The following is a 26,679-nucleotide window of genomic DNA, read 5'->3' on the forward strand; positions in this document are numbered from 1 at the left end:
AAGCAGGTCGAGAGCTAATGAGTAGGTATCATATTTGTCAGAAAGGGGGTATTTGTACAGAGGTAACGTCAAATTCCAGTGACCACCTAATAGTACCTAATTACTCCTAAACGGAAAATAATAGCTTAGTGACGATAAAAACGTAAATATTTTGATAAAATCCCGAATGAAATGTTTTAAAAATGGAGGGGTCATTTGTTTAGTATCCCACCCTAAGTTTACTCAGTGGTTAAAAACAAACCATAACGCCCTGCTGCAACTGAGCGCCACAATGTTGCATGTTGTAACAAACTGAATAATGCCGCATGGAATATATTTTAAGGCATCAATTACGTCATTAAGCTGCTGCAATGATTTATTTAAGGCACAATGGCAGCAATCAGCAACCGTACCGGCAGTTGCTACTTGGATATTCAATTGAAACTACCCAAATTTATAGCAAAATTTATACAGTGTGATGCAAAAGTGGTATACGAGAGGCCAAGCCAAAGAGAGTGACTGGGGTAATCATCCTGAACAACTTTTGTAGTAGTCGTAGAAAACAAGTTGTTCAGATTGGCCCGCTTTTGAAACTTATTTTTTCTAGCTCCCCCTGAAAATTAATGTGCTTCTTCTTATTATCTTATGGCTTATGTTATGTAATGTGCTTATGACTTAGGATAATCACTACATATTCTTTTACTGGGTATAGAATGTTGCTAGTGACGTACCTACCTATATCAGGTAGGAACAATATGACTATCAATCTAATCAAGCATTAATATTCCTAACTCATAACTCACATAATTATGTCAATTGCACCATCCTACATATCCCGCAAAGTATAATGAAAAAACCTATATTATATCTAAAGTTGATAAGTTTGTAGATTATCTTATCAGCTCACTAACTTCTTTGTAACATTAATTATAATTTTCATCTCAAACATATTGTACACTAAATTCTCCAGAGAGGTATAACACTTCATTCAATATTTACACAGCAATAGTCGGGAGAGATAATATAATATTAAAAAACAATCGTCGACGTTGGGGAAATCTTCCAGCAGAAAGTGCTCTTACAAATACCCCCCCAAGTACAGTAAATTTTGTACTATACTCAAGTATTTACCTGCCATGCCAGTAATAAAGTTTTTTGATCATCTAACTGCCAGTTTCTATAACTCTATCTACCGATAACTGGTAGTTACTTGCATACGATTTTGACAGGTTGTAACTTTTAGCCCCTGTTCCACAATGTCTGGTTAGTGGCTATCTGTGAGATAAAATACATGCTGTCACTTTCTGTTATTATTTTTTTGACAGTGACAGCATGTATTTTATCTCACAGGTAGCCACTAACCAGACATTGTGGAACAAGGCCTTAATGTGTCAAAATGGTATGAAAGTTACTACCTACCAGTCACTGGTAGATAGAGTTATAGAAACAGGCAGTAAGAAAGATCACCTAAAGCTAGTTCACCTAATTACCAGCGAATCAGTTCAGTTCTACATAGCTTTCTAGATTCCTACATTACCTTCAGACTTTACTTCATTCCATCAAGGAACCTTAACGCACCTGTTTCTAATAATAGCCGCTCGCCATTTAATTTTATCATTCCACTATACAGGGTGCAGTTTTGTCAGTTACGTTCCCGTTGCCATGTCAATGCACACGAAATACTAAGCAACTTTCATCATTTGACCTGCACTAATAGAGCCTTCCCGAGTGCCGTATCAAGTGTAGGTACCTTATATTCTTGCGTCACAACTAATCTGATTGGCTAATCCTCTCACAACGATTACAAACCCTTTTTCAGCGTTAGTTTATATCATCGACATGCTAAAAATAAAATTATGTGTCCAACTCTAAAATCGTTAAAAAAAACAACTGCTCCATACATTTTGGTTTAGCAGGTCGAACCATTTTGCCATTATTTATTTATTTATTTATAATTATTTTGCCATTTTACACTTATTACGAGAACATTTTCTTTCCAGGGTCACTGATAAAACCCCACCCTGTATAATACGTGTGTAAAACGTCGTTGGGAGGCAATCCAAGTGTGCGAGACCTCTAGGCGCAGTGGACCGCGGCGGGCACGCCTGAGTACGCGGCGCACAGCCACATACTGGTGACATTTTAGCACTGTAACACTTTACGTGCTCGACGTAAAACCACACCGTCGACCGTTTTTGCAATTTTTGAAAACGAAAAAAGTTTAGGTTTCCTTTTGTCATCTGCATACATTATATGTCAAAAGTTTAATGATAGTTTCCGCTAGAGGCGCCTCTTTGTATGCGAGAAAATGTAAACTTTTATAGTTTTCGATAAACTATCAAACCTGTACTAGACGGGCAGGGGGGTCACTCTCGAAATCGAAAAATCAACGAAAAAAAATTGTCACGTAATCGGCACGCTTATAACACTCACGGGCAATGAAAAGGTTCCACTGATATAAGCACCAAATTTCTCTTAAACGGAAAAGTCTAGCTTAATGACGCCTTATTAAGCCATAACATTGAAGTACATTTAATAGAGCTTTAGGATATTAGCAACTAAAACTGTTATATAATATATTGTTATTTTTTTTATTAAATGTTGTAAATAAATTGTCTCGTTTGGTGTCGACCTTTTGTGAGTGAAACTTTTTCATTGCCCGTGATTGTGTAACGAGAGAGTCGTGGTAAACGCAGAGCTTTATTTTTGGGTTTTTATTTATTTATTTATTTAATTCTTTATTGCACAAATATAAAATAAATGTACAAAAGGTGGGCTTAATGCTAAGAGCATTTTCTACCAGCCAACCTACAGGAGGTACAGGAAAACTTTTATCATACTTTAGATTCACCTACCTAACTCGACATTGTCAAAATGAAGAATCTCTTGTCTGTAACTTTTCCTTATAGGAGTTTATACAAATAGCTACCTGCCTTTGTTATTTCAGGAACCAATTTTCTTCCTACATAAAAGTTAAAGTATATAATTCCGCCCGGGTGCACCAAAATTTGCTAAAGGTCTGTAATTTCATACACACTCGTACGAAGAAAAAATATAATGTTTTTTCTTTCCTTTGCAAGGTTTTTTCAATTATCTTGCTACGCGAGTTTGTTTTCGCTGATTTAATTTGACTTCATTCTCTTATAAAACATAATTCAATTTGAATAAAGCTAAGTAGTATGAAGAATCTCTTTGTTCTCGCTTGCTTAGTTTAAAAATGAAAAAAGTGGTGCAATCTTTCATAATTATCTATCCCTGAATGTCTGAAACCTGAATGCAACTTTTAAAACCAAATTTTACAATACACCAATAACAGTAAGTTCAAACTGAAATGAATACAAGTACGGTTATTGGCCATTTACTCGGGTGACAAAAGCAATTTCGTGTTTTTTTATTAACTTGGTGCATATTTATTACAATTATAATACAGCAAATAAAATATTAGGCTAAAGTGACTGTGACTTACAGAAGACCAAGGAAAGGTTTTTCTTAACCGAACAAGCAGTGAAAATGGCTAAATTTTTTATTAACGCGGAGCTAGGCGAATCTCCCGTGTTATACAAATTCGCGTTCACTCGCCACTACTCCAACGGAGTAAAAACTCGCACTTGACATCCTGAGGTAACTTGTACCGACTAGCGACTAGAAATCGACCCGTGTAATCGATTCATCGCTACACATAATGTAGAGCTCACACGGATTTAGTAGCTAATGCTTAGCTTATGTTCATTGAAGGATATCGATGGCTTTGTTTGAGGCATTTTCGAAGCCATACTGCCATAATGTCCTTCTACGTCACTCACACTCGTGTCAATAGTGAAAATGAGCCCTAAATTACGATAACAATCGCCAAAATATCACCCTCCAATAGCCCACAAGGTTCCCCATTGGAAATATTGAGTTACCAATCACGAACTCACCGATATTTGTCCATTTTGCCCCACATTGTGTTGCCATTAATCATGAGGGAGCGTCCCCGGCAGGATATCGGGTTCCTGTCCAACTTCAGGATCGAATTATCGCAACTGAACTTTAAAGTAATCAACAGTTTTACTGTGTATAAGGAAGATGGATGCGACAGTGCCCGCGTAAATAAGACTTCCAGTAACTATCCTGCTAATATTATAAATGCGAAAGTTAGTGAGTGTATTTTTTACTACTTCACGTCAAAACGGCTGAACCAATTTTAACAAAATTTGGTATGGAGTTAGCCGACACCCTGGATTAACACATAGGCTACTTTTAATTGCGGAATTCCCACAGGAAAACTTTTTAAGGCGAAGCGAAGCTCGCGGGAACAGCTAGTGTATAATATATTTACGTTAGTTTGTTATCGTATCGTACTCGATCGGACGGCAACATTTATACAGGGTAACATTTATGAGTAATGGATTAAAGTTAGGCCAAACATCTGCTGAAAAGAAAATTGTATATGGGATTTACTTAGATGTTTAGTTTTACCAGACCATTGGAATATCAGCACTTACATACATACATACAAGCGATGAAAAAGTTCTAGCTTTTTCCGTTTAGGATTTTGGTACAATAGCACCAAATTCCTAAACGGAAAAGGCTTGTGTAATAATATTTAATATATTTAGTTGCACATCAGAATATTACCAACTAAAAGCGCAAATGTTCTGATAAAATTCCAAATTAATGTTTCAAAAAATTGGGGTAATTTGGTGTCGGCATTTTGCGGAAAGCTAAAGATCGCATCCAGTGGCGTGCTTTGGGAGAGGCCTACGTCCAGCAGTGGACTACTATAGGCTGATGATTATGATGATGATGATGATGTTGTGAGTGGAACTTTTTCATTGCTCGTGAGTGTGATAGGTATATAAGCTGATCTCTGTCATATCAAGTGGAGTTATTCCGGTCGGCCTCACTCGGCTGCCCCCGGATTTCATTTCTAATCATCGGCATTGGCCGAGTGTGAACAGGCTTCTTCCCAACTCGGCACCACAAACAAATAAGAAATCAGAATATTCCAATTGGGAACGTAGAGAAATATAAAATTTGTTATTAACAACATAAAGGTAACAGTTTTTATTACTGATGATGATGAACATAGCCATTACTAGATTACATAGATATTGATGCCGATTCTGAAGGCAGAAATTCTAAATTTAGAGCTGTCAAAACCTTAATTTCTTTATTTAAAATTTGACTCTATGATTGTTTCCGTATATGTCATTTTATGCTAGCAAATTTTTTAGTTTGACAGCGTTAAAATTAGAATTTCTGCCTTTAGAATCGACATCATTAATATAGGCCATGTAGGTAACTAAAGTGATTACGAAACCGTATCTCAAGTCTCAACCGCTTCATACGTATGACCGGTATAACCTATAGCAAGTATACCACAGGGATCTAATAAATCAATCTACACTTATATTAACAAAATACGAAACAACATGGTGTGTCAGATACAAAAACGAAGCTAAAAACTTTCCGCATTTTGTTTACTGTCAAACCGTTTTAAGTTCAACCTAATGACAACCATTGAACCAATGAATAAAGTGACAAAACAAACAAATTCGTCTACTTATTTTTCGAGAGACGTGTCTTTGGCACTGACGCATATTGTTAATCTATCACTCTACATTGTATCGATATTTTATTTAAGCTTCGTCCAATCATCCGTGGAGGCTTATGGTCTTCGCACATTATAACAACTCAACGGCGACTCGACTATATGCTAGACATTGATATTTAAGCCCTGTGTCATATGTTCAAGGTTTAATTTCAAAAATGATTATAAAGTAGTGTACAACGAGTGGCCTACGCATCGTACGCTAAATGTCATTTTTTGAAGTTAAACCTTGAACATATGACACAGGGCTTAAATAAATGTCTAGCATAGAGTCGAGTCGCCGTTGAGTTGTTAATACTGTGCGAAGACCATTACTCTAACTTGACGCAAACGATTGTTCACGCTATCCACGACTCTATCTCGTAGCAGTAGACCTACCGATCGCATGACCGCTCTTGAAACGTTGAATTTCGGTTAATAAAAGTAGCTGCCCCACTGAAGCAAATACGAATAAGTACATTATCGAAATTACATAGAAAGCTTGCCGGTTTATCGAAAATTTGTTGCTAAGCGTACAGAGGATAATATTATTGTACAGTCAGCTGCATAATAAGTAGCTGTACACTTTTGTACCTTGTCAATCTGAAACCGCTTTTATCCATTAATTGAAACATTGACGGTTCGTCAGTTTGACAAGGTATAGGTATTTATGCAGCTGACCGTACATAAATATTTGACGATCAAATGGTGTAGTGGTTAGGTAAGGTACTTTTACTACTGCTCCACGATAAATAAATAAAAAAAACGTGGTTAAATCCATATAAGAACTCCCAAACTTTCCAAAATAACTTAGGAAGAAATCTGCATAAACCTTCTTAATAAAAGGTTTGAAAAGGGGACTTGTAAACTTTTTCTTTGTAAAACCGTTGAGAAAGGTTTCGTACAAACTTCTTGATACACAATGAAGCTAGCTTTTCACGCGAGCTTCGCTTCGCCTTTAAAACGTTATGGTTACCAGGATAAATTATTATTGCCTAATGTTATTAAGATAACGTAAATTAATGTTTTGCTAGACACCCAACGACAGTACACAATATATTATATTCAGAGTAATGTAAATGTATGTTAAGCTAGAGTATTTATTGATTTTTCCGGTTTTAAAGTATATTTTCAGTGCAGACACAGTATAGGAAAAGCTTCTCGTATGTTCGTAGTATTTCGATCAAATCGAGTTAAATGTTGACCTGATTCGAGAGAGGCGCTGCCGGTAGCTAGTTCGTTTCCTCTTATCATAACATATAACATCACATACATAGTTATAACACTCACGAGCAATTAAATAGTTCCATTTACTAAATGTTGACACCGAATGACCCCAATTTTATAAAACATTCAATTAAGAATAAGATAACCATATTTACGTGTTTAGTTGGTAATATTCTGATGCGCTGTTAAATGTATATTTAAATAATGCATACGGCGGCAGCGTCATTAAGCTAGTCTTTTCCCTTTAAGAGCAATAAAGTGCTATTGTCACTGGTACTTTTTCATTGCTCGTAAGTGTACTTTTTAACAGTGAAGATATTACGGCTCTAGCTAGTAGAACGATTTATTTAGGTCTAGTACCTACCTTACTACTCTCGTTTACCTGAATCTAGTGTGCGTACTAAAGAAACAATAATGACCGATCTATTGTCGTATTGTTGTGTAACTAGCCCATTAGGGATCCGGTCCTTCCGGCTAATTGCTAACAAATCCACCAATCGCAGGCCGTATCCTACATCGCGTAGTTGAAATATTTTTGGCAGTTCGGTTATATAGAGTGTGGTGGGTGCAGAGTGTCGGGGAGTGTCCAGTCATCGCGGGGAAACGGTGTGCAAGGAGCCGGGCGAGCCGAACTCCCTGCCTGCATGAGACTGCGCGGCGCCCTACGCTGCCCTAGGACGCGCCCGCGACAGTATAAACATTGATTTCATTGTAATTGACGTGTCCGTACTACTAGTACAGTATATAACCTGTAGGGCTTGGGCTGGCTTCCCACCCTCGACTCCACCGATGAAGACGCTTTGACACTCCCTTTTAAATGTTTTGCTGAATGAAATTTTTCGTTGAATGTAATAAATAATATCTACCTACATGGGGAGCGTAATTTTTTAATCTCTACATAATTATTACCACATAGAGTTTTAACAGATAAAGCATGTTGTTGTTTTTGAGATGCCCCTTAGCTGAAAGAGCTTTAAAAATATCTCATTTGAGAAAGTAACACTCATACTGCTGGATTTGGCCTACTTTCTGTAACACTAACACAATAAAGATGATATTGTAGCCTGCTATGACATCTGCTATTATTACAGCCCTCCTGCTATGAAAGTAATAATTTTATAAATAGCATAATAACACTGTAGTTACGGTACGGTTGAGCGTTTGATACTGCAGGATATTAAAGTTTTACATCAAAGGTTATACAGAGAGTAAGTACCAAAATAGATTCTTAAGTATTAGTACTTTAACCTCAGTACATTTTATAATTATTTACTAATATAAAATATGTTGAAACTATAGACCGTTAAGATGTGCCTATGCACTATGGCGTCCCTTCTGCTACTGCGCATTTCGCAATCGCAATGCGATGTTTTTTTTTATTTTAACAATAGATAGATAGCTGTACCCTCCTTTTCCTATCTCTTTCTAATAATAGATGCAGGTAAAAATCCTACATCTCGGTATTAACATTTTTCTATGATCATGTTTAAATACAAAATCATTCTCTATTGCCGTCGGGGTGTACGTTTCTTCGCGTGAAGCCAGTACTAGGAGGCTGGTCCAAACTCCTGAACTTTTCGACTGCTAGGCCGGCTTCAGAGCCCCCTGACGTCATCACTGACAGTCATGGGGGCACTGAAGCCGGCTCGAGGTCACGTTACCTGTGACCTTGACCTACAAAATCTACCTCATTGTGGGCGTCTAGTATATGGCACTGAGTGCGTGCTAGCCGTCCCAACAACCCACGACGAAGAATTTTTGACACCTCATTTTGGTCTGATTTAGTGATGCGACATTTGGACCTAAACTTATACACTCACGACCAATTAAACATTTTCAGTGACATATTATTATATGGAACGTCAATGGCAGAGATCAATGGCATTATTTTTTTTTGAACGTGCGTACATTAAAAGTTAAAGTTTGTAAAGAAGAATGGCGAAATCTGACCCGCTTTGCGTAAGTTAGCAGCCACTAACTAAACCTATTTTAAGTTATTGATAACAATGTCTACTATCAGGGAAAAATATTTAAAAAAAATCTAAACCATGGGGTTCTTGAGATATTAGGGTTCAAAAGTTAATTTATTAATTTTAATTTTTTCGTTATATATGATTTTGATGAATATTACACGCAAAATAAGTTTTATAATGTAAATCATGGGATTCCCAATACATAGTGCATCGCAAAATGTATTAATTACATGATTTTATTTATGCAAATAATATTATAATTATTTTTGCACATTTCACACTCAAAAACCTATGTTTATAAAGAGACGAATTTCAAAAATTATTTTATTCTATTCAAGTTTCCGTTATCCCGGAGTAAAATAGAATACTTTTTATCCAGAAATCCCCACGGGAACACTTTTAAAAACAATTTTTAGCTTGAGGGTAACATCTATTACAGTAGGAAGACTTGATCTTTCAGCACTTATACCTTCGTTCTCCCATGCCTCATAATAATAAAATTTATACCAGTATATGCTGTAGTCACGGACTACACATCAGTGTATGTTTCTTAAAAGGCCGCTCTGGGTCATGACGCCATAGAGAAATGGCCATTCTCCTTTGAATGAACTCTTTCACAGAAAAATAGCAGAATCATTTTTCATTAAATTTTTCTTTTAATAAGCTGACACCCTGGATAGAACACATGGGCAAATTTTTATCCCGTCACACGGGGAAAACTTTTTATAAACTGAGCGAGGCTACCAAGAAAATATAGTAAAATATGCTTTGATCAACTTTATGATTGATGATTCCGTTTTCATAAATTATTCAGTTCTGGTAAATTATTCACGGCTTTTATGAATGAAGTTATTCGGAAGCCCTAATTTCGGAAAATACTCAATGTCAATTTACCGAAATCGAATTTATGACTCATTTGCGTTAAAGTTTAGAAACATTAGGTTAGTACTTTTATTTATTTAAATTCACAGTAATAATTCAACCATGCAAAAAAATAATAATAATATGAAAGTTCAAACAATAAATAATCCACAACATTCTTCGTCAATATAAAAATAAAAACATAGATTTTTCTATAATATACATCGTCAAATCACTAGAATAAAAACATCAGCAACGTGCTTCGTCAAAAATATTACATTAAAAATAATAATAAATTCATAATAATAATATATCTAGTAAAATAGGCCACCCCTGGTCGTACCTGGTTAAAATGTACCCATTATGCTAGCTGCATTTCCGCGCTGTATAGCCACGGATATCCTTTGAGACAGGTACGACCCGGAGCGACGGTCAAAGCCCCTATCTCGCAGTCGTCGGAATATTGCACGAATTAACAACCTGGCCTCAGTTCCCCAAACACCCGTCACCTCAAACGCGACAGGCATAAAAATATAGGAAGCCTTTAGGACAATATATTTGAGGTGTTTCTGTCGCGCGGCTTTTTCTGCGGCGGATCCGGCACTACAAATAGTGTGAGGTAAGTGGGAGGCAGTAAAGGTGCTTACACAGGTAGCGTCCCACAGCATGCATCTTCCCCGCTCCCAGGGAACAAGGGTCAAGCCATCTGGACGTTTGCCATCTGTCCGGCTCAAACCTGGGGGCTCCAGTACACATGGGATGTTTGCAGATACCAATGCCTTTCGGATGATGTCATTTAAGGCGTGATGCCTTGGATACCTGCCAGTACACCTCAAACAATTCAGCCCATGGTATCCCTTAACATCAACTAATGTACCGCAGATGCACCTATGCTGCTCGCAGATATTGCAACCAAGTCTAAGGGCTGCTGCTATCCTTAATGAGTCATCATCCATTAAAGTGCCTAACTGAGGTGATGGGAGAGCATGTAACCATGCTCTGGTATCTTTGATGCCTTAATCCTCGCTAAGTCTGCGCCTGAGCTTCTCCTTTCGAGATCTTCAAAAACGATCTGAGCCCGGACAACATCCCAGCCTCTTTGAGATTTTGGCTGATCTGGTGGATCACAACCAGGACACAAAGTCGACCGCGAAGCTAAAGCCTCATCTACAAAGGGCAATTGAAACTCATCACCATTAACATTGAGAATGTGAGTAACCAGTTCCACTACCCCGTGAGATGAGGCCAAAAATGCTGCAAGTCCAGTGTCCTGCACCCGTCGTATTCCCAAACCACCATGACGAATGGGTAGTCCCGCCTGGCACCACTGATAGTCACTCAAGCTGATGTTTAATATTTCCTCAAGGGTGCTTTTCAAACAACTGTCAAGCGCAGACACTTCGTTACTGAAATGCCAAACAGGGGCTGTCCTTACTGTGTAAGTAAGTTTTGGCATCGATAAGCAATGTCTAAAAAGAGTCAGTGCAATATGAGCAGGGAGATTATTCAGATGCGTCTGAGCCAACAAAAGGAACCGGATTTTCTCCTCGATCAGCGCAAAGTAGCCTACTTAGGACACCTTTTGCGTAATAAGCGATACCAGCTGCTACATACCATAAAAATGGGCAAAGTGGAAGGAAAGAGAAGGCCTGGAAGGAGAAAATTGACGTGGCTGTGCAACATCAAAGAGTGGACCGGTGTAAAAACCGTGGAAGAATTATTTAAAACAGCCAGGAATAGAGAGCGCTGCAAAGAGCTGACTGCCAACCTTCAATGATGGAGAGGCACTTTAAGAAGAAGAAGATTCTTGGAGTGGCCTCAGGAAATAAGGGTGCACCCAACAGAGTAAAAGTTTCTCTGTTTAATTCTTGTATTCCTGGAATCAAGTTATGGAAACGAGCAAGACACTCTGTCGATACCCGACCACAAAAATAAAGCTCACACTTATCTGTGTTGACTTCAAGGCCTATCTCCTTAAACTTTAAGATAATCTCTTCAATGTCTCTTAAAACAATATCCGGGCTTCCTCCAATTATGCCGTCATCTAAGTACCATACATTTAATGGCGACTTTGCCAAATACATAAAATTGTCTCTTCACGGAAGTCGCCATTAAATGTATGGCTAAATATAAAGGGTCCCAATGGATCACCCTGTTGGACTCCCACCTGAGATGATATGTGGTTAGTACTTAGTAAAAGGCATTTAATTATTTAGTAATTTAGTATTTCAATTTGTATATTTAAGATTTCATGTAGAGCTGCAAAAGTTTTTTTTCTTATTGCCGCAGTGTCGGTGACACACTAATCACTGAAGCCTAGGGTTTTCATTTATTTATTTAATACTTTATTGCACAAATATGACATATATATAAGTTTACAAAAGGTGGACTTAATGCTAAAAGCATTTTCAACCAGCCAACCTACAGGAGGTACAAGTAAAAAGGTAGAAAGGTTTTTCACTTAGGTGAAAGGATTTGGCAGTCAGATTAGCCTCAGTTACTTACTGCCCACGGCTTTCCGGACATAAACCAGGAGTCTCATGTTGTTACTAGAACTATTATATCTTCATAACAGTTTAGGTCCTGTATTAGGTTATGATGGGACTAACATGTCTTCTTTAAAAATCAAAGTCCCTAAATAAAAATAGATAAAAAAAACAGTTTAGTTCTAACCTAAGCTCTATTTGCAGCCATAATGGTTTTCCAGATGGATCTGAATCTGAACCTGATAGCGCTATCGCAAATGTAACGTTTTCTATTCAAATTGGACTTCTACGAACTTGAAATAAGAGGCACAAATTGGACTTCTACGAACTTGAAATAAGAGGCACAAATCTGAAAAGTGATACGATATCTTTAATCCTTTCCTATTGCACCGTACAAAGAGAAAAATCAAAGAGTTCGTACTTCAACGGATAAAAATGATTTTCATGCAAGCCATCTTTATATAAATAGTATTTCAGGGCGATTGGGAAATATTTAAGGTTTTGTGGTAGTAAGGTTTATTTAAAACATATTATTATTAGAATTAGGTATCTATCCGGAAAAATGGTTACAGAGAACGTGTAGAGTTCCAATAACCTTTACACAAAAACAATAACAACAACGACCACTGGCAAAAATATACAAAAGGGAGTGTCAAAGCGTCTTCATCGGTGGAGTCGAGGGTGGGAAGCCAGCCCAAGCCCTACAGGTTATATACTGTACTAGTAGTACGGACACGTCAATTACAATGAAATCAATGTTTATACTGTCGCGGGCGCGTCCTAGGGCAGCGTAGGGCGCCGCGCAGTCTCATGCAGGCAAGGAGTTCGGCTCGCCCGGCTCCTTGCAAACCGTTTCCCCGCGATGACTGGACACTCCCCGACACTCTGCATCCAACACTCTCTATATAACCAAACTGCCAAAAATATTTCAACTACGCGATGTAGGATACGGCCTGCGATTGGTGGATTTGTTAGCAATTAGCCGGAAGGACCGGATCCCTAATGGGCCAGTGACAACAATAGATCGGTCACTATTGTGAGAGTACTCCTACAAGTCAGGTATTGAGCGTCTTGACAAGGCTTTTGTTAAGGGATTACGGACGAATAATGCATGGTTTACGGTGTAGTCAAAGTCTAATCTACTAAGGGCGGTGGTAACTCAGTCGGGTAAGCTTTCTTCTCACTCCAGTGATGCGGGTTCGAAGCCCGGCGCTGACATGTGCCAATGGCTTCTTTGGAATTTAAGTACAATCGCGGTATTATCCTGAATGACCGATACCGTCATTTACATTTATTAATAACTTGAGTAAGGTCCAATAGTCCAATGGTCCAATAAGTTACGAAAAGAATGTCATGTTTCGCCTAGCATCTCAAGTAGCCTGTGCTATCTTCCATCTATCGAACATCGGTTACCTTTCTCTACAATTTTGAACAGAACAGCAGGCACCGATGGCCTTCTGAAATATCCTTTATTTAAAGCAGACTCGTATACAGGGAGGATTTTTATCGTGATCTAGAGATTACAGAATAGAGAGCTGACTTCAGCTGACAAACACCAGAGCACGACACAGACAGAATACAAAATATAGAGTAAATTTTGCTCTCCCATAGAAACTTTGATGGTCACGTGACTTTTTTAATTTGGAGTAGCAAAATAATTTTCTTTTACGATTTTCCTAAAGTTTTAGAACAAAATATTGGTTTTTTTTTCTAAATGAAATCTATTTGCTTAATTCGGCCATAAGGGACTTTTTCAGCTTTACCCTAACTGTGGGGGAAGCGCCGATAGACAAAATATTGTATACTTACTTACTACCACTATTGCAACAACCTGTAGAGTCTGTAGACACAATCCGCCCCTCATTCTGGGAAACCGAGAAACAATATAAAATCGATACTTTCTGGATAGGTTTGAATTTTATTTCATGAACAAGTAATTATGACATATGAAACCATTGAGTATGAATGGTCTGGAAACGAAATAGGCAGACGTTCCCCTCTGCCGGGGTAGTGGGCCAGAAAGGCCCACAGATTTTAAAAACTAGTTGCAGTCTCAATTTTCACTAGACTCAATCTAGTTGGCAAAGCGTTCGTTTCGTGTAAAATTATTTTTATACATTACTAAATGACAGCTTCATTGCATAGAATATTCGGATTTCCGGATTTGATCACAGATTTGATCGCCTTCGGTCATGGTTAATTGTTATTAGCCGTAGCCCGTAGCCCAGCAACCAATATCAGAAAAATGCCATAGTGAGGAGAGTACCGGTATGTAAATATGTATGTGCTTATCGACAAAAAGGTCACAGTTAAAGAAGGATACGCATAGTTTATTTTATTTTTCAAAAAATTGCTCTGATATACCTACGAGATATTACAAAAGTGGTGAACGTAAGCCGACATGGTTGACTAGGGGGTCATTCTGAAAATTTTTTGGTCATCGCTTTCAGGAAATTCAAGTTGTAAAAAAACCAACCAAGTTTTTATGGAGCAGAAAAAACATTTTAGTCGTACTTATATAAAAAAAAATATTTTGACAAGTAAATCATATGGTTAACTTTTTTGGAAGCATTTCATCTACATTCTATATTTTAAGAAAAAAAACTTTAAAAGATAAGTTATAGAAAAAAATGCTTCATATGTTAATCATTCATAATTTAATTAATTTATAATTATTATTTCCAACACAAATGATTTCGATTTTATCGATAACGCTTATCGATGATTGTTACATCCATGGAAAGAAAGAATGACGACACTGTGTTCATAATTAATTGTCTCTTTACATAACCCTTATTGCTAGGAATTAAAACTCATAATGGCATGTCCCATGAGACATAATCAAGGTAAACGGTAAAATTTCCCCCCGCAAAAATTGGCAGACTTTTTTGTATCAAGAAAGATCGCTATGACGCTTCCCGAGGGTACACCCGAGTCCGCGTTGTTCTATGTATGAAACTAAAAAACTATACTGTAACTGAAAAAAGTATAATAAGACCTTCTTCTTCTTCTATCGTGTAAATGCACTAAGCTAACTTCCTCCAGTGTTTTGCTACTCTTACTGCGAGGTAGACCTTGAAACAATAATTGTAGAAATCTGTTTATTATTTTCGTTTTAATACGAAGAGTCACTTTTCGCCTGACTGATACGCAAATTACCTTCATACACACAGTCATTATGTAAGTATTTGTGTAAAACCTATAGATAGTTAGGATGCTCGAAGTACCTACTTATACTTATGCATTTTGAAGCAAGAAATAAAAATATTTGCCGAACCACAAAGAAGCTGGCCCTAAAATATGTTTCCAAGGTGAACTGGAAACCGGCCTCACTCCTCACTCGGCTTTAATAGAATATCTGCGTACTGGATATTCGCGATATTTCATCTCCCGATGACGTAACGCGCATGCGTCAAACGGCCCGTTCTAAAATATTATTTATCCACTAACCCAAGTTGTATTTCAACCCTTTTTTCATTTGAGGACATTTAAGAAGACCTAATTAACCTGTGATTTAAAAAATAACCGAATAAGTTTAATATTATAGACCCTTTTTGGTAATTAAAGTTAATATCCTACATCGCGGTATCAAAGTTTTTTAGCTCTCTCGGTATATATACAGGTCGTCTGAAGTAACATGCGGGGGTCCGTCTCTACACAGTGACCTGGTTTGCGGCGTAGCCAGTCTAACTACGCCGTACCCTTCAGATGACTGTCTTAACCGACATATGTAAAGCGCAATGAATAAAATGGTCAAGTTAAAAGTCGTTAGGGTGCATACCCAAACAACACCACTGCTGTAGAGAATATGACCTCTTTTGCCTCCTGAAACCTGAAAACCCAGTATTATTTTGCGAAGTTTCAGTTTAGAGGCTAAATCCGGCATAGACTCTGAAAAGAAGATTTAAGAAAAATTGTTTTAGCATATTTTGTCACCAGTTATCACTTTCTCCAATGATCATTCTTTTATAATTTAATATGAAATAATTCATTGTAATTATATAGATTACACATAATACAACACAAATACACCCAGGGGCCAGGATAGGACTCTCGGACTCCCTAATCAGACAGCGCTCTACCTTTTTGCCCGAGTACAGCCGTGTGACGTGCTAATCAATACTCTATCTCGTTAAGTTAAAGGTAGATATGGCTTGCCATCTCTGTAATACGACAACGATAGGTAGAGTCCTTGAAGGATGATATATTATGACGTCATCCGAAGGGGTCACCTGCCTAAATATAGCACGTTGTATTTTTAACAAGAGGGGTGTTCCAAGTTTGCTATGTGTTTGTCGGGTTTAATTAAATGAAATTTGTTGAAATAAAATTAATGGTGAATTATTTTTTTATTAGGGTACTTGTATATTTTTAATAATGTGAACATTGGCATTAAATTTGGTATTCGCTGTTGAAATTTTAATAATAATCCGCTTTTATAAAATACAATAGGTACAATGTGATAATACGACTGAAACAATAAAATTTACTCTACAAGGCAGATAAATAATTGTTATTTTCAGTTTTTAAGGTGTTTACAAGATTATCCTTTCTCGTTCAACGGCTTATCTTAATGAGCTACATAAGTAGAAGTTCTACGAAGCCTCTAATGATTTAAATAAATGTTAAGGGAATTTAAAGTTATCTTCATATTTCAGATGGCAAGGGGATTCAGAGGGGTACTTGTCTACCCCAATAAACCCATAAAAAACATATTGTTACTTTTTTACCTGAAGAAGGGAGACTTCAGAATCCTACATCGCGGTATGTAAGTATTTTGCCACGTCGACATAAATACACGGGATGAATCTGTTCAGTGGGGTCCGTTACTACGCGGGAACACGGTTCGAGAGCCGTGTAAAAAAACTCTTTCACAGAATTCCCGAGAGATGTCTCTCTCAGTCAGACGATGCCCAGTGGGAGGTTGTTTGGAGGCGCAATCTCAACACCACCGGTCGTAGCAGATTTGACCCTTTTTATTCCAAAAATATGTAGTAAGTACGTTGTGAGAGCAGAAAGTTAACTCTCGATGTCAAAAAAATACTTGTTCAGATAAAAGTCCATCTGTCCTACCACTACCACTATTTTGCCACAAGGCAACAAGTATGCAAGTCTCTCTATGATCATATAATACCCCTTTTATTCTCGGGTAACAATATTGTTATACAGGGTGTTGCAAAAAGGGTATACTAAGCCGAAACCTACATGTGCAGCATGGTATATCTAAGCCCGAAACTGAAATCAGAATTTCAAAATTCGCGAAAAAAATATTTAATTTTCCATAAAATTTGTTGGTCACGTGACTTTTTACTATGGAGAATGACTTTTTTTTTCGCGAATTTTGAAATTCTGCATTTGTTTTATCCATATGTTAGGTGGAATTTCACCAAACGCTAAACGTATTTAGTAGCCTGTCATATGTCTGTCAGTTAGTACAAAATTTGATTTAAATACCTACGTTTAGCGTTTGGTAAAAGTGACCTTTCGTGTAGATTCGAAAATAGTATCGAATCCTATGCTCGCGCCTCTGAGTCGTGAGCACAAGTTTCGATCCTCCGTTATCGTTGCGTATCGTCAACTGTCACTGTCAAAATGTAAAGCAAAGTTAGTTCAAAAAGTGACATTTATTTTTTCCATATGTTAGGTGGAATTTCAGCGACACTGAGTCGCGAGCACCGGATTCGATACTATTTTCGAATCTACACGAAGGGTCACTTTTACCAAACGCTAAACGTTTTTATTAGCTCAGGTTGAATAGAATAGAATAATATTATACAGTTGTGAGCAATGAAATAGTTCCATTCCAGTAACAATAGCATCAAATTACTGCTTAACAGAAAATGTACGTTAATGACGCCGTCTGCAACACTGAAGTTCATTTAGCAGCGCATCAGGATTCAATTCAGGAAATTACTAACTAAAAACGTTCATATTTTGTCCTATCTATATATATATGTTGTTCTATCTATATAGCTAGATCAAGCACATCTACATTTTTTAATTAACAAACACATTTAAATACAAATTTGTCGACAATAAGAATTCAAGGGTTTGTGTGTGATGAGATCTTAATCTACATATTTTACATATATCTACTAATTAATAAATATGTGTAAATACTAATTAATACAGTCATGCAATATAAGTTAAGGTAGTATAAAGTCATAATTACCTATTAGCAAAAGTTATAATATAAGATAATACATCGACCGAGACTAGAGCGAGACCCATCCACCGTATGGGCCAGCAGATCTATAGCACTGTCCATTTCTCCATAGGTCTTGATACAATAGTATTGAGAAATCTACATGACTGTGCGAACTATGAACCAAACGCGAACCCGCAGCGGAAATCCTACATCGCGGTATCAAAGTTTTTCAGCTCCCTCAGTATAAGTACCGAAGGTCACACATGAATATCGGGTCCGTTTCTACACGGGAATACGCGCGAGGGAGCCGTTCTAAATCCCTTCTATGAATTCCCTGTCTCTATAGACAGAACCTATGAAAGCCACAATTCGAGGTTGCACTGAAATCAACTTCAACCCCACCGCTGTAGAAAATTTGACCTTTTTGTAAACCACGCTGCGCGTACTTAGCTACTAACGATGCTTTTTAGGATTTCGGTTCCGTAAATGAAGTAATGAAGCATAAAAAACTACCGATCACTCATTTCATAATCATGATCATTCTTTGATCAGTCAGGACGGTATCTATTAATGTTATCTTTGTTGTCAGTTTATGTTGGGAAAACGACGATCTATCATTAATACTGAATACTGGATATTGTAATTAAATCCATTGTACTCATACATCCCTGTAAATAACCGTTAGGTTTGCTGGCTAAAATATTTGAGTAATATTTATTATTATAAAGCACCAACCAATATAATCACGAAGTAATTATTTAATATTCGGAAAGTTCGACATTTTAATAAGTGAATCAGTAAAGTTGTTTGACGTTTCGTTTATCAACTACTAGCTGTTCCCGCGCGCCTTAAAAACGCCTTAAAACGTTTTCCCGTGGGAATTGCGGGATAAAAAGTAGCCTATATTATTCTTTCCCAGAGTTTAGACCGTCTGTATACCAAATTTCATTCAAATCCGTTCAGTAGTTTTGGCGTGAAAGAGTAACAGACAGACAGACATACAGACACAGTTACTTTCGCATTTATAATATTAGTTAGGATATTTAAAATTTATATTTATATATAAAATTTATATTTATTTTCCTCACTTCTAGTAATATTTTTTCCTTTTTTAATGCATAATCAAGCAGTGATCCCATTTGATACTTAAAAGAAAGCGCATATCTGATGGGCGACCAGCCTTTGTTTCCAAATGTATCACAGAAACTTTTCTCCCATTTGTTCCACTCTGATTCGACTGTAAATTTTATAAGCGAACAGCTGTACCAATCTATACCAGCGTATTCCAAAAAGTTTTTTAAAATTTCAATCTTCTTATGGTCTTCTTTAATATGGAAGCGTTCACATTCCTTGTTGAAACTTTTAATCCATTGGTGAGCATTTGCATTCCGCCCATTGAATTTCTCAATCATAAAATCTTTTGAGATTTTACCCAAATTTTGAGTCTCCGGGTTTGTTTGTTTTTCTTCGAGCAATTTTTCTAAAAGTTTTTCCAATGTTCGATTTGAACTACTAGATAATGATTTATCCTCTTGTATGTTTTCTATCATTTCCTCTAGGTAGAAATCATTAAACTGCAAGTTTTCTCCTTCATCTAAATATATCTTAGATATTTCATCTGTCAAGGTTATCCATATTTTTCTTGTCTGGTGCCGTGTATTCAATGTTTTTCTTACTTTGGCATAGTTTGAGGTTTTTGTGATAACCTGATGTAAACTTGCAGGCTGACATTCATCCGGTATACTGAAAACCTGTCCAGTAGGTGTACCTATTGAGGTTATGCAAATAATATTGGATTTTCCATCCGCTGCAGATTTCACAGCAAAATCAAACCTCAACTTCTCCATACTTATTTAAATATGTGCAGAAAATGTTGTTTTATAATAATATTCGGTTTTAAATAAATAAAGACGTAATTGCGTTTTTCTGTAAGACAAAACATATTTTATTAACAAAACATTATAAGTTTACAATGCAATGTAATTCCACTAATCACTACTAAACACATTAATAACTTACCTGTAAGACAAAAAAACAACATTTAAAGCCTCTATTTAAGGTATTGATATTATTTTACAGGAAATAAGCTCTTTAGACTTTATTTACAAAATCAAAAACATAACCTCTTAAATTTTCTTAAACACATTGACAACTGACATGAGTGCCAGTCACAAGAGAATTAGAATAAGAATTAAGAAAAGCAATATCAATAAGGTAGTGGTTTTCTTTACATATATTTAATATTATATTTATAATTTATAATATTATTTATTATATTATAACAATGGGTTTATTGCCTGAAATAAAGAATTTTTATTTATTTATTTATAATGTTAGTTAGGATATATATAGTTAGGATTAGGATTCGATATTTTCGTTTTTTTTTTATTATTGATTTGGTTGTGAATTTCGGTAAAAATATACCTATTTATATTCTTAAAAGCCTAGCAAAATCAATGGTTGTATAAATGATTGTATAATAATATAATTTTTGTTAATGATAAAATATTATAATGGGTTAGACATGTTATTTGAATGCATGCATTTTATTTGTACTAATAACTAATGTAAACAAATTATAAATAATTATATATATTCAATGACTTTAACATAATTATGTTAGTAATAAATTATATTATTAGTATTAAATATGTAGGTACCTACTTATTTGTAAATAAATAAATACTGAATGATTCAAAATTGTAACCATGTACTTACCTATACAAAAAAAAAAACGATTTGATCATTATTTCTCCTAGAAAGGCTGGTAACCTTGGAGAATACTACCTCAACCCCTGCACTGTTATGGTGTTGGGAGGCCGTTTAACAGATCCAAAAAATATTTTGTAGATAAATAAAATTATTATGTGATGAACTAAATTTACTTATTTATATAAAATTGGAAATAATAATACGTTAAACATAAAATTAAACATTGTAAATAATTTTAAGTACTTACTTATGTCAATGTAACGAAATTTAATTTAATAAACGTCTATTCTATTCTATATTCTTAAAAAAACGTACCTAAGTTATTATGTTTTATTAGTATTATGTTCTTACCTGTTCAGAGAGATATTGCTGGAACTTTCATCACTCAAATAATTATAATTTTTATTATTATAAATTTGGGTCCCCCACAGAGAATAGAATAGCCTAATACAAAAAACCCCCACTGGGGGTGTAAGTACCGGCACCTGACTCTCTGGAGTGGAACCTTTGTGCATATCCCCAATGTCTAAACTGCCTTCCTAAGCTTGGACCATTTCCCACCACGCTGGTCCACTGCGGGTTGGTGGTTTCACATACCTAGATGTGCTAAATCTAGATATGCAGGTTTCCTCGCGATGATACCCTTTTTGCAACACCCTGTATACATTGTACTTAAATTCAAAGAACTCATTGGTACATGTCAGCGCCGGGATTCGAACCCGCATCTCTGGCGTGATAAGCGGGCGCTTACCTGACTGAGCTACCACTGCTCTTATTAGGTATCTACCACACAACATAATAAGTACTTACATATTATTATGCACACACATGATATTATGTGAAATTTAATGAAGTACCTACCTAATCTAAATTGTGATGTTATGTTTAAGTTATTGTGGAACAGAGGGACTGCGAAAGTCCGTTGTTCAAATAAAGTTTTGAATGAACAAAGTAAATACTTAGTTGGGTAGTTTGGGTACACAGTTATTCTGGTTTACCCACATAATGGACTATAATAAAATTATTGCTATAAGCGATTGTGATGAAAACTACACATAGGTACAGTCAATCAGGGATGTTATAGGTAGATACTGATAACCTTATAACCTAACCTTTTAAGTTACAAAAGTTTAAATTAAACTTGGCCTTTTTTATTTATTTATTAAAGTACTTATGGTAAAACTTAAAACGAATAAATTATATTTACGTAAATTACTTAAAAGCATAATAAGTATATTATTGTAATATATTATGTAGTACTTAAACACTTTAAACTGTACTGTATTAGAATTCAATGTTTTAGTAAGTATAGTACAAGTACCTACATAATTTAACATAAATTCAATTACTTAAGTATGTACCTACCTCATTACGATTTACGAAAGTAAACGCTATTTTATTGTTTAGAATAATTAATAGGAGTTGTCCCTTTTACTTTTCCTAAATTATTTTAGTAGGTACTTTCTTAGTGTTAGTTTTTATAAATTCAAAACATTTTGACGTTAAAAGAATCTACTTTATAAATTTTTTGGGCCTATAAGATAATGCCAGCTATTGATGGTTGCACTGTGTGTGATTGGACGACAAAATATTGTGTTTAATGATCTCATTTTAACATAAAGCTTCCAGTAAATCACTGAAGATGGCGTTGGAAATATATAAAATTCTAATTAGATTATCAAGTGATAACGAACACCTTCTAATTTCTTTGCTCAATTTACTATCCAATCAAATCATTGAGAGATTCATTAAATCATCTTAAACCTTTCAATTTCATTCAGAAACACCACAAACTTCAGAACATCCTAGAACTCCGTTACAAGAACCCCGCGGCCATTTTGTTATTAGAAAAATTCAAATTAAGAACACTCGGGTGTCTCGCTCTTCTCGGTAAGCCGTACATTGTGCGGTCACTGTAACGACAATATTTCTGTGTTTATGTGTGTGTGTGTTTACCTTCTGAACTCTTCGTGTGAGCGTTGAAGTTCCTAAATTACTAGGCTGTAAGAAATGCTATGCGATGGCGGGCCGGAGCGGAGAGGCGAGCGCCGCGCCGTCTCCACTCCGTCCCAGTTTATGAGCGGAGTTCAGTATTCTGTTCTCGCACCCACCGAAGAAGAGCTAATTTGACATCCTTTTTTATGTGTTTTTTATTTAGTTAGTACACTCGCGAGCAATTAAAAAGTTTCACTTAGAAAATGCCGACACCAAATTACCCTTATTTTTTTAAGACATTTAATTAAAAATTTGAACAAAATATTTAATTTTCACACTTTTGTCACTGAAAACTTTTCATTGCTCGTGTGTTACTAAGTATCAGTCGAGCAGACGGGAATATTAAAATGAACCACCTATAGGCCTATGCTGTCGGCCACCTAAAATCAATCTTCCGTCTTAAAAGAAAAAGCCACCCATTCAAAGTCAAAGCAGCAATTCCGTAGGGATCTTCATCAAATAGAAAATAAGCTAAAGTTGCGTACAAAACGACTTTCAAAATAGACTGCAATCCATTGCTTGTTGGGAACCGACCGAACATAGTATCCCACCTTCCAACCGTTCGATGGACTACGGCCATCGCGTAAGTAACACTTGGTGAAGTTGTGTAGTAAGGGAAATGGAAGCTTTAGCCTTCATCTATGACCTTACCTTTAGTTTTTCAAAGTGAAGTGGAAGTTTTTAATAAAAATGAATGCTTAAGTAGAAGAACGGTGACCTACTACCAGCAACAAGCACTATAAAAATATAATAGTTAGATTAGAAAGGTAAACTAGTATACTTAATTAAGTATAACACATTTTTATTACAGATAAAAATCTGATTTAGTAGCCACTTAGACATCCAATCGTGATTGAATTTTAATTCAAAGTGGTGTCGGTGTATAGTAAAAATGCAATGTACCAAAGCTTTTCGTAAAAGTACCTACCTGTACCTATGTAGGTACACCTAAGCAATGCTTCATTTATAACCTTATCAAGTCTTAAATTTTAAATTAATCAGCGGTTTCTTTAACAAGGTACGAAAGTGTACTTTTATTACTGTACTTACTAATAATAATATGTACCTACTTTATACTTTTATATCTACTAATGAAGTTGAACAACTAGTCGTTTTAAGTGAGTCCAAATTTTAAATGTAGGTGGATGTGTAAGTTTTTAACAATGTTTGGGTGTTGTTTTTGTCAATAATACCCGACCTAAATAAATCATTTCAAGTATTAAATAAACTTCAAGAGAATAAAATACATACTTACTTGAATTAAATATACTGAATACTTAAACAAAAAAAATATATGTTACATGCCAGGATTTGAACCTGCGACCTCTCGATTGAGATATCGTATGAATGAGACATCTACCATCATCCATCGCCATCACGCTTCCCTTCTTCTTACCCTTACACAATAACCTATTATCTTCCTTGCAAAAGAAGTCAAATCTTCTACGTCGGTGGTTGTGAGTGTATAGCTACACTCCTTTCCGACTCAAGTAGCTTGCGCCTTTCGATGTAACGCCCGCACGTACTAGATACGCACTCCACGTTCAAACCAATATTCTAGCGTGGCTGGCGAAACCGGCCACGCGTTCCCGCGTAGAAACGGACTCCTCCACGTAAAACCCCAACAATTTACTATTATACTCAGCTAGGAAAGATATTTCGAATGCGCGATCTAGGATCTATAGTAGAAAAACAGGCGAAAAAAAACATCCCTTAGCAGGTACGAATCCGGGGTGGGAGGCGGGTTGTGGGTGTTATTTGTTCCTGAACAGACTGGCAGATGGCGCTTGCGGGTCGATAATTCGACACCATTTGTTGAATTTTATGGATTCGTCCTTACTGCAGTTCACCAAGCGATACTATACCTACATATATTATATTGGTTCTATGGGATCTATCAATCTTTAAAAGGAAGACCTGATAAGCCCGCGAAAAGACCTGAGCGATCGGCACTGGCAACCAGCTTTTGCAGAGTGCTAAAATATTGCGACTAACCAACTACGACTGCAGCGCGGGACGCCCTTCAGCCCGCTGGTCTGTCGACCTTATAGGTCTACCGGCTAGTGGCGCTCATTGTGATAATAGTGATGATTATGATTGTTATGTTATTAAACAAAAAACACTCATCTTACCTTTTTTTAAAACAAACACTCACACCTTGTACTAATGTTCTCCCTTGCGGGGTAGGCAGAGGTGCATTGCTGCACCCACTTTTCCCCAGTGTTATGTTATCATCATCATCTTACCTTCTAATCCCGATATTTACACTCGCAAGGAATGAAAAAATTCCAGTGACATAGCATCAAATTACTCCTAAGCGGAATAGACTAGCTGATAATGATAATGACCCGATGTATAGAACATAGTATATTTTTAACAGCGGCAGCGCATCAAAACCGCGCACCAACTAAAAGCGCGAATATTTTGTTCTAAATTCAATGTTAGAAAATTCGTGCCATTTTGGCGTCGACATTTTCTGAGTGGAACTTTTTCATTGCTCTCGAGTGTATTATTGTTTTGAGTTTGTGACCTAACAAGTCTAACAACCCTCCCATCTTTGTTGCAGGTCACGCTATCAGTGAGTTCCGTCGAAAAACAGCGGAGTGAGTTGAAAGTTAAAGTGAAAATTCTGTGGACTGTAGGTGTGATTGTGATAGACATTTTTTGTCATGTGACGTGTGTGAGACAATGTTGAAGATACAGATGCTAGATTCTATCGTGAGCAACGACGCTGACGATGGTCAGGGGCAGCCAGCTAATGGGTATGTACTTATTTCAATTTTACAATACGTAGATACTGCTTAGTAGGTTTCTACTAATATCATAAACATGAAAGTTTAAATGGATGTTTGTTAACATCGTGAGGGCTCAAGCGAGCGCATATCCGCATATGTCACGTTTGGTCAGAATGTAGTTATACTGGACTCTAAACTATTTTTTTATGAAATTTGGCATGTAGTAAGCTGAAACCCTGATCAAGCTAGGTAACAATTAAAGCTAGTACATTATTATAATCATTTTCATGTTTATAAATATGATTATTAATTACATCTATATCTGTGGATGGATACACATATTATACAGGGTGGCCCAAAGAGTGACGTCCAAAGGAAAATGTTTGATTCCTTAGGTCAAGGGGTAGCCAAATCACCCCCATGTATGTTCAGCAATTTTTAGTAGTTTAGGAGTTATGATTTTTTTTCCTAATTATCTACGAAAATCGACCTCAGTGGATTAATTATGTTTTATTATTTTTTGGATAACTTTTTTAAAGCATTTTTTTATTTTTGTGTCATCCTCTTAAGTTGTTCTTTTAACCATAAAAGTTGCAGCTTCCTAGCTGTAATGTAAGTTAGTTATTTTTTTATCGAAAGTTCGAATTATATCATCGAGCTAGACTGCTCTGAATTTTCTACTTGAAATTAAAAATTTAAAAAGATATTCTCATGGTCCCTTATTAATTTAAAAAACTCCGCAAGGTTCCAAAATTACATAAAAATAAAAATAAACTATTGCTTAATAGGGTATTATTTGCAGAAAAAAGCCTTCAAAGGTACCTGGGTGGAAATTACCTAATTAGTAAATTGTTTCAGAAAGTTGAAATATTCCTGTTATGTCATTACTAAGGACTAATTAGTTAGTTAGGACTAGTTAGTTATTAATGGGAGGTCGCCATTTTGAAAATTTATTGTGAGTAAATGTGTAAAATAATTATTAGAGTTT

At 36.2% G+C, this 26,679-nt stretch overlaps 1 protein-coding gene across 1 annotated transcript in view; it reads left to right on the forward strand.

Moving 5' to 3' along the window:
- LOC105388122 (rap1 GTPase-activating protein 1) overlaps window positions 1–26,679 on the forward strand; it is a 210,387-nt gene that overhangs the window by 29,069 nt on the left and 154,639 nt on the right. The window contains exon 2 of the mRNA XM_048625037.1: window positions 25,523–25,718. Within this exon, the coding sequence (XP_048480994.1) occupies window positions 25,645–25,718 (74 nt within the window). The 5' untranslated portion in view covers window positions 25,523–25,644. The remainder of the gene's footprint in view (window positions 1–25,522; window positions 25,719–26,679) is intronic.

The sequence above is a fragment of the Plutella xylostella genome, chromosome 3, assembly GCF_932276165.1.
Source record: "Plutella xylostella chromosome 3, ilPluXylo3.1, whole genome shotgun sequence".
In the NCBI taxonomy this organism is placed as follows: Eukaryota; Metazoa; Arthropoda; class Insecta; order Lepidoptera; family Plutellidae; genus Plutella; species Plutella xylostella.